The sequence below is a fragment of the Dendrobium catenatum genome, unplaced genomic scaffold, assembly GCF_001605985.2.
Source record: "Dendrobium catenatum unplaced genomic scaffold, ASM160598v2 fragScaff_scaffold_946, whole genome shotgun sequence".
NCBI lineage: Eukaryota > Viridiplantae > Streptophyta > Magnoliopsida > Asparagales > Orchidaceae > Dendrobium > Dendrobium catenatum.
In genome coordinates this window covers 192,145-202,374 of record NW_021319408.1, presented here as the reverse complement: position 1 = coordinate 202,374, position 10,230 = coordinate 192,145, and the positions used below count along the sequence as shown (strand labels likewise).

Here is a 10,230-nt window from a genome sequence, read left to right as displayed (position 1 = left end):
AAAATTATTTGTTACAATTAAAATAATTTAGTTAAAATGTTGGACTAGCTCTAGTAGAAGATAAGATTAGAGAGAGTCGCCTTAGATGGTTTGGTCACATAAAACGGCAGCCTTCCGATGACCCGGTAAGGAGAGTAGAGGTATTAGATTTGACTTATGTTAAGAAAGGCAGAGGCAGACCTAAAAAGACTTGGTTAGAAAATATTATGAATGACCTTTCTTTATTAGATTTAAACGAGAATTTGACTTTTAATAGGACACAATGGAGAAAAAGAATTCATGTAGCTGACCCCACATAGTGGGATAAAGGCTTGATGTTGTTGTTGTTGTAATCAAAATAATTTAGTTAGTTTTTATTATAGTTTATTTAGACTTTATTTTAGTCAAATTCTCTACTCTCACTATGTGGGACCACAAACATATTCAACCAAGCCTTACCCAATCTGATTGATACTCTAAAATAGGATCCATATAAAGATTTTTATAATTCTTTTTTATTTTGCATCGTATTCAAAATGGTGCGTGCCGCGCCGTGCATTATTCGTTGTGTTACACCATTCGCCGTTGACAAATATGCATGTTCCACTTCCTCCAAAAGCTTGTATATGTATTATGAACCCTGTATAGGTTTACTCTTGATAACCTTAACTTCCCTAAATAACAGCACCTTTAACCACATTGTCATATTCGACTGAGCATCCACCCAACGATCAGCTCTTTAATCTACATTTGATTATTGCACTATAGAAGGGTAAAGGCATCATAGTGCTCATCTTATTCATCCTTATACATCATTTAATTATTCATCACCATCCTTACAAATATTTTTGACTTGACTTTAGTCATTTGTCTCTATTTCTAGAACATAATAGGAAGTGTTGAACGATTCTTAATAAAAAAAAAGCTATTGATTCTGAAATAGATGTTTTACTTAGTCATCACACATGTGATTTGGTTGTCCCTCTCCTGAGGTTAAATCAATTGTCCGTTGATGGGTGTTCACTATTAAATTTCACATAGATAGCTTAATCGATTGATACAGATGGATTGACTTCATTGATACCTCTCTCCAGTTGCAATACTCAACTTTGTCAAAATCCTTTTAACTTTGTCTATCAATCGAGGATGGACTATGTTATGAACATATATGAATAATTCCTTCCTTTATGTTGAACTAAATAAAAATGTATCGGAGCAACCTCCAGGATATGTTGCTTGAGAGGATAGCTAATACAAACTATCTAAGGACTTAAAGAGTTCACAAGCTATAATTGACATATTCTACAAAATCCTGATAAATGTTTTCTCCGCAGTTGCACCATATAGATTATTTTACCTTTAACATGCATATACCTTCAGGATTTATCATACTAGTTATTTATATTGATGACAACTCATGTTGATGTGATGGCCTTTTTTTTGTTTAAACATTATTTTCAAAAGTGTTTTGCCACAAAAGATCTATGGCGGCCAAAATGCTTTCTTAAGGTTAAATTTACTTACAATGAAAAGAGGTATCACTATCTCAGTGAAAATATGCCATTGAATGTCTTGAAGAAATTGGTCTTCTTAATTGCAAGTTAGTAGATACACCTAAAGACTTCTACCATGTTTAATAACAAGGAGTGCCTGGAAGATTTGTCTTAATATGTAAAGCTAGTTAAAATTTTGATTTATCTATTAGTTACCATACTTGACATTGCACTCGCCATTGGAGTTATTGGACAGCATATGCAAACTCTAAAATAAAAGCATTAGAAGGTTATTATGTGAATTCTTAGGTATAGCAAAAAGTTTCCTAAAAAGAGCGTTGCAATATACAAAAATTGGGCTTACAAATGTTGAAGCATTTGTTGATTATATTAGCTTAATTAAAGATGTGAGTAAAACGTTAGGTATTGTATCTTTATTTGAGATAACTTGGCCACCTTGAAAAGAAATAAATAAATAAGTTATTGAGGCTAATTCAATGCTGATAAAGTTCATTTGTCTCTATTGAGTTAACTTGGCTAATCTGCATATGATATTTATTGATTTAGAGAAAGCTATAATAAAGTTTCAAGAGAAGTGCTCTGAAGAGTTCTTGAAAAGAAAGGGGTTAATATTTAACCCATTAAGGATATGCATGTAGGAGCTGTTACTTGTGTTCAAACACATTGTGGTTTTACCCAGTATTTTTCTATTTCAGTTGAATTACATCAAGAATCAACTTTAAGCCATATTTTTTTGCTCTAGTCATGGATGTTCTTACTAGACATTTGCAAGAGGATGTACACCATAGTGTATGCTTTTTGTTGATGATATTCTCCTTGTTGATAAGACTAGAGAGGGAGTAGAAGATAAACTTGAACTATGGAGGTCAACAAGAGTACATGTGTTAATTTTAAAGGTTTTTGTTTGAGTAGATATAAAATTGAATACATTGAGTATAATTTTAATAGTAATAGATCTAGTAGGAGAACTGTGACTTTGGGCGATCAAGTCATCAACAAGAGTACATGTTTTAGATATCTAGGGTCTATTGTTCAAAGTGATGGTGAAATAAATGGGAATATTATTAGTAGAATTCAAGTTGGATGGTTTAAGTGGAGAAATGCATCGGACCTGTTGTGTGATAGAAAAGTACACCTCAAACTTAATGCGAAAATTCTATAAGATGGTAGCGAGACTTGTAACGCTTTATGATGCAGAATGTTGGCCATTAAAAGACAAGCATAAAATTAAGTGTTGCAAAGATGAGGATGCTTAGGTGGATGAGTGGCTTAACTCTTAGAAATTGAATGTGAAACGGGTATATACGTGAAAAGGTTTGAATAGCTCCAGTGGCAGAAAAGATTACAGAGATTTGCCTTACATGGTTTGGTCACATAAAACGTCAACTTTCTGATGACCCGATTAGAAGAGTGGATGTATTAGATTTGTCCTATGTTAATAAAGGTAGAGGTAAACCTAAAAAGACTTGGTTATTAAATATTATAAATGACTATTTTTATTATATTTAAATGAAAATTTGACTCTTAATAGAACACAATGGAGAAAAAAGATTCATGTAGCCGACCTCACGTAGTGGGATAAAGGCTTGATTTTTGTTGTTGTTGTTGTTGTTGCTAATCCAGTGCTGAGAACCAATATAACTATGCCCACTTTGCATGTGAAATGATATGTGTTAAAACTTATTTAGAATTTTTTTATTTTTCCCTCACTCAACTTATGAAGTTATGATCTGACAATCACGCCTTCATCTCGCCTTTCATTATGAACGAACTAAACATAATGAAGTTGATTGTCATTAGCCAACACTTTGTTATATACCACTCTATTGTTTGTGTAGCAAGTTGGAGATATATATATGTATGTGTGTGTGTGTGTGTGTGTGTGTGTCAACTTAGGTAAGTGTTGGCCTATAAAATTTTATTTAAAAGTTCTTTGGATCTCAATTGAACAATCCACAAAATATTTTCCTATAATAAGATTCATTAAAATACACAATACTAATATGATACAAAGTTGAATATACAGAATAAGCATAAAATTTAATTACAGAACCAGACCCCAAGAATAACAACAAAACCATGTTATATACGAACTGATAGCCAATATACTTTCAGGCACAAATCTTGATACACACATGCTAAGGAATGGGGTTAAGAACAAATAAAGATGTATCCTAGCATAAGAAATATTCCTTATCAATAAAAACCTGGAAAACCTGAGCTGAATTTATTGATATAAAATAATAATGATGCTTTCATGTATAAAGATATGACAGCCTAAATAATTCAAAATGAATATTCTCGCTCAAAATAGACAGAATTCTCACGATTACTTAATGTTTGTTACATAAAAGATCTCTTTTAATATTCATTGCATGTTCTAGTACAAAGTAGCTGGATATTTGCTGAGGTATTTATGGCAAGAGTTACATTATTGTACCCTAAGCATTTGCTGCTTACTGAGCTCGATGTTAGAAGTATCTATAATTGCTGGAACTTCTTTTCATTTTGATTTCTTACGAGTCTTCAAAAGCTCGGATAAAGAAGCACAGTGTGTTGAGTTATAGCTACAATTCTCACAGCATGCCTGCAACATCTCAATGACTTTCAAGCACCTGTATAAAAAATTCAATAAAAAAAAAACTGATTAACTTGAAATCAGATAACATTTCAACATTCAATTTCAAAAAATACCTCACACAATAGTAGGGCAATTTCAGAGTTCTATGCAGTGAAATTATCCGCAATAAACAAAAGGGCATTTTAGAGCCAACCAATGCAAAATTGTTAAAACTTTCATGTAAGGTCACAGCATGCCGCTTCTCCCAACCCACTTTTCTTGTTCCCATTCCAATTTTGATCATGATCTAACAGGTCCACCCTCGCTTAATCGAAACATTGTTTGTATGAAATTATTATGTTTGCTGCAACATGATCATTACCTGACTACTTGTTTATTTGTTTTGCTACAGAGTTGTCAATTTTACTTCAAATTAACTCAGTTCCCTTCCAAAAATCCTAACATTTAATGCAATCCATTTAATCACATTTAATCCGTAGGAATAGTGTTTACACTGCAGAATATTTTCATCAAAACAAATAGTTCTGATTTCATTCTGAATGGCAGAAATTGTTAGACCTTATATGCTCCTTAAACTAACCAAAATATAAAATCAAGATGGCATTTGCCCTTTCCTAATCAAAATTAATGCTCACTTTCAAATCTACATGAATCATAACCATGATACAATATCAAGATGTCATTTGCCCTATCCTAATCAAAATTAATGCTCCCTTTAAAATCTAAGTCTAAGTGAATCATAAGTTATATTATACAACAGTCACTCAAATTCGATTAAATTAAAACACATTAAGTAGTAATCACTTCAATGTAGCCATTCAATTCCTTTAATCTACAGAAAATTCCAGCAAATAATTCTGGCCATGACACACTGCACACTTGCTGAGCACAGGGCTCATATAACGACTTCATAAAAAACATATTTGCCACCCAACATGCAAATAATTATTACTAATCTTGATCATTAGACAGATGTCTCCTCTCTTCCACCATAGAGGAAATTCGTGAAATATGAATTTCCTTCCAGAGTTAAAAATATCTCCCAATTCAGCTCAAAAGCTCTCACCCAATATCTCAAAATTCCACACTCCTTCCCTCTTTGTGCAATCACGTGACAGTTCAAACTCCAACCCAAGATAATAAATTTCCACAATCCTTCCACCTTAATCCATATCACGGGGAAAGCTAGATTGAAACCCTAAATGCACTTTGAAGACCCAACATCTTCAACTAAAACACCCAAACCAACTCCGTGAAGACTTCCGTAGGATCTCCCACCCCTCCAGCGTGAGAATACCAATTATATTTAGCACATATACAATGAAGAGATATCACCACTTCGCTGGGTGAGATGGGTTGCTTCTCTACCATTATGAAAAGCCCGAGCTAAACCCACCGCATACATCGATCTCACACACAAAAGATATAATAATAATAATAAAGTAATTGAAGAAAATGGGCGACGGGGCACGCCTCCGTCCCGGCAAGCTTGAAAGCCCGATTCACTCGGGAGAAATCCATGTAGATATCAATAAGAAAACAAGCCAGGCAAAAAATAAAGTGCGTGGTGGCAACGAGATTGCCAATACCTCTGAGGGTTGAAGTTGTTCTTGGTAAGACATGACTGGATATCGCAGGCCTCCTTCTTGCATGGCTCTTGGCTCTTCTGCTTCCCTGCCATCTCTAAAGATCAATAAACCACACCAGAGTAGATGAAGAGAGACGCCACAAATTCTCAATGAAATGTCGTTCAGCCTTCTTCTTCTGCTACTACTTCTTGAGCATTAATTCTCTAATGAGAATATAATATAAAATGCCGAAGCGGCTGAAAGCACGCAGAATCGCCCGATTCACAGTGAGCACCGGTGCGCCGCAGGTATTCGACTTTTTGCGCAGTTGGTACGCTGCCAGCCCGCAAAATAAAACTATGAAAGTGCGTGTTCGAGCAAACAACTTTTTGAAAGAACGGAGGCCTTCAGAGAAAAATTATTCTCACCAAGCAAACCCTAATGAAAATCTGTCACGTCGGTCATCTTTTTTTTGGGACATATCGGTTATCTAATTTATAGCTAGCGGTGAGCATAAACCGGATATTTCTGCCGTCCTATGTCGGCACAAAATAATCTCTCCTTTGAATAAGGTAGATTGTTTTTAGCTATCTAATATGAAATGTTAGATTTAAATTTTATATATGTGATGTGTTTAAGAATTTGTTCTAATTGACTTAAATATTCAAAAAAAAGTGAGGCTTTTTTTGTGCACTCAATTAAATTCGTCAAATCAAAGTACTATGTGTTCGACTTAGCACATAGCTAGTTATGAATCAACTCATATTCAATATGGCAAATCATCGATGATCTACTCTCAACTTATCCAATATTACAAAGAGGTTATTTGATTTGAAGTAAAATGAGTGTAAAGTATTCTAAATACAAGAATTTTGTTACCCACCACTATCAGTGACCCCCAAGCAGCAGCCGCTGCTAGCTACCCTTGTAGGTCAACACCGACCCTGTTGTCGACGACTACCACAGTACCACTACTAAAGGCCACTGATGATCCTCATCTTTGAATTTTACTTCATGCTAAATAAACAAAATAATTATATGTATTTAATTTACTCTGATTCAAATAAACTCCAAATCATTTCAAATACAATATATGTCTTTTAGGTTGGATTTCTTTTTCAACTAATCAAATAGTCCCTCAATCAGCCAATATGTAGATCTTTCTTAATACTTAGTACTTAGTCCATTGAACTCACCCAAAATCACAATTTATCAAGCCAGACAGTAGAAGTTACTCACCTAGAGTATTTTATGAACCGATTAGTGTTTCAAGATTGAAAAAATAAAAATAAAAACGTCAAGTTTACTCTCCCCCGTAAGCTGGAACTTGCCCATAGTTCTTATTTGACGGGCAATTATCAGCCAGATTTATCTATTATACAAAAAGTTTGGTCGAGTTTAATCATGTACACCTTTTATAATTGATATGTCATCGAAAATGGCATCGGTGAATCTCAAGGTATATTATATTTGAAAACTTTCAAAATTAAATTTAGGACTATTTAAATTCCAATATAAAAAATGTTATAGTTTAACTGGATGTCTCAACAAGACAAACTCAAGGATATCAAGATGGGTCAAATTTGAGCCCGAATGAGCTCAAATCAAGGGTATGAAGTGTAATTAAAAACTTCAAGACATTAATTGGGTGGCAATATTGTCTCCAAATTGAGTATGCTTATAGTTGAATCGAGCGGCTTGATGAGACCAATCTAGTGTGCCCAATATCACTTAATCATGCGTCATTAAGGCACTTAAATGCTGAAGAAATAATCTATGATCGAGTGAATCAATATAAATTGTTCAATGGAATGCTCCAGGTTTTCTCCAACTTTATGGGGTATGCCACTCCAAAACATTTCAAAATAGGTGCCCGCTCAGTTCCTAAAGAGGGCATTTGCCTAGAAATTCTAAAACTTTTAAGGGCTTGAAGAATCCTAGGACTGCACTCAAGCACCCATGCCTCCAAACCTTCATCACTCTATTGCCATCATTGGAATTTCATCGCCAGATTGTTGTTTTCAAACATTCGTCCACTGATTGCTATCGTCAGACCTCCGTTGTTGGAACCATAGCCTTCGGACCTCCGCCACCCAAACCGCAGCCGTCAGACCTATTGTCACTCAACATCAAACGTCTGAAAGGTCTCTACCAATTTTCTAAGATCTTTTAATTTTTTCGTTTCTAAGTTAATGGATGATCGAGCAAGTATTATAATTAAAACTCACTGAATAAAATCATTTTAGTTTGGCAAAGCCCCATGATTTTTCACTTTGTTAGATTTTCTACATAAAATCTCTTATATTATTCATGCTCTTTCATTCATCTATTTGTACGTTGGATCTTCATGTAAAGTTAAGATAAAAATTTTCCTTACCATATCACTACAAATTTTCTATTGCAAACTATTATTATATCATATAGTCTTTGTTGTACATCCAACCTTAACCCTAACTTATAAATAGGGAATAAGATTAAGTTTGGTATTACTTAACTATGTGCATTTCGATGTAACTATGCCTGTAGAAAATTTCATATTCTCTCACTCACTATTCTCTCTTAGCTTGGTCAAACTCACACTTTTTCTTGGATTAATTGAGTCCAACATAAACCTAAAGCAATAAACAGAATATATGAACTCTCTCTCTCTCTCTCTCTCTCTCTCTCTCTCTCTCTCTCTCTCTCTATCTCTCTTCCTTGGCGCAATCCTACTTCATAGTACTAGGGTCTTCATGCATTCTACTAGGGGTGTCAATTTTTGACACGACCCGAAAAAATCCAGGTTATGGTCAACTCATAATTTCTAAAAAAACATTAGAATATCAAATTAATATCATAGATTAATTAATTTGAGAATAAAATAAAAAAGCTTAGAAATAATCATAAATATTTATATGGATAAAAAGCATTAGAACTCATTAAAGAAGGAAAAACAATCATTTAAAATTTATTATTTCAATTTAGTATTTATCAAATTAAAATTGCTCTTAAAATAAATCAATATTAACAACATCATTTAAAAGATAATTAAATTAAACATACTATAATTGATACTATTTGTAAACATAAAAAACCATTATAAATAAATTTGTCATTTCATAGTATACATTATTATATACTATGATAGATGACCTAAAAAGACTTGGTTAGAAAATATTTGAAATTACCTTTCTTTAGTAGATTTAGATGAGAATTTTACTCTTATGAGAACACAATGCAGAAAAAGGATTCATATAGCCGACCCCACTTAGTGGGATAAAGGCTTGTTGTTGTTGTATAGTATACATTATTATGTACAAATAACTTTGTAATAGTTATAGCTAGGTTGAGTGAACAATGAAAATATTGAGATGTAGCATTATACATACCTAATATTAAACATCATACAATCACAATATTTATGTTCATGATGTCATTTTTTCATGTAAACTATATTTCAAATTTATGAAAGTGATTAGCACCATATTACACATAAGAAACAAGTGTGACCATTATCCAAACCCGATGACACGCTTATATAGGCGTAACTCTCATAAACTGAAGAAAGTGGGGGGAGGGGAGAGATTTAAAACAAAGATAATTGAAATAAAATATGAATGTGTGTGTATTAAATAAGTTATATTTAATCAAATTTTAATTGAATAATATATGGGCTATCATCGGGGATAACATAGCATCAAACATGTTACTTAACAAATAAGTTGTTTCGTGAACATAAATACATATTTTGAATTGTTTCAATATTATTTTTTCAACCAAACGCAGTCCCACAAGCAGGAAAGGCGATAGTTTCACTTAGACAAGTGAAAGGCGATAGTTTCCTTTTCCGCTGTCGATCTCTCGGACGCCTCCGCCTCTAGCCCGATCGGGCTTCTTCCCGATTTCTATCCCGCCTGACCTTCCATGCATGGATTCAAATCATTGAATCGACCGAAAGAGCTTTTGCTATCTATTGGAAGAATGTAAAAATGTCATCAACTTGGGGACAATCCACCTGGGTTCTATCAAAAGTAGCTATTCCTGTTGGACTTAATCTTATTACATTAGTAAAATTGAAGAGTATTATTTGAGTAGAATTTTAGTTGTTTATCAAGCATATTGGTTCGCTTACAAACCTGGCTAAGATAAGGAACCATAATATGGAGTGACTTGAAAAACAATTGTTATGCAACAATTACCATAATGATTATGTCAACTTATACCAACTTCAACATATGAAGAATCATCTAACTAGGATTTTCCAATAAATTTTTGAATGATTCTCTTAAGTAACTCATGTGCACACTTTCGCCAGAGATATGGCTAAGTTACCTTTCCAATTCATTATATGCATTCTAATCCTAGAGTTGATGCACTAATTCACTCTAACAAAGAGACATCATTTTTTTTTAGAGTACTATAAAGATGTGTCTCCCTCACCAATCAAAGAAACATGAAACTTAACCTACTAATGCTTTGTTAATGGAGATTGTGGAGGATTAGCCTCTTAATTGTGAGGATCAAAATGGTCATTGTTTTGTAAGAGCAAGTTAGATCATAGTGGCCATATATCCCACTTTGAATTTGTAATCTCTCTTCTTGGAAATAC

General features: G+C 33.5%; 1 protein-coding gene across 1 annotated transcript; it reads right to left on the bottom strand.

Annotated features, from left to right (window-relative positions):
* Window positions 1-3,783: 3,783 nt before the first annotated feature.
* LOC110097950 (cx9C motif-containing protein 4, mitochondrial) lies at window positions 3,784-6,096 on the bottom strand. Its single transcript, XM_020824622.2, has 2 exons — window positions 5,664-6,096; window positions 3,784-4,108 (listed from the first exon to the last, which is right to left on the bottom strand). The coding sequence occupies exons 1-2, from the start codon at window positions 5,753-5,755 to the stop codon at window positions 3,997-3,999; spliced, it is 204 nt and encodes a 67-aa protein (XP_020680281.1). The 5' UTR covers window positions 5,756-6,096; the 3' UTR covers window positions 3,784-3,996.
* Between the last annotated feature and the right edge of the window lie 4,134 nt (window positions 6,097-10,230).

Bases quoted from the DNA above. Each gene is read 5' to 3' on its own strand.
- LOC110097950 (XM_020824622.2), bottom strand. From the start codon at position 5,755: ATGGCAGGGAAGCAGAAGAGCCAAGAGCCATGCAAGAAGGAGGCCTGC. The intron at 4,109-5,663 runs GTATTGGCAATC...TTTTTTATACAG, and splicing joins AACAACTTCAACCCTCAGAG to GTGCTTGAAAGTCATTGAGA.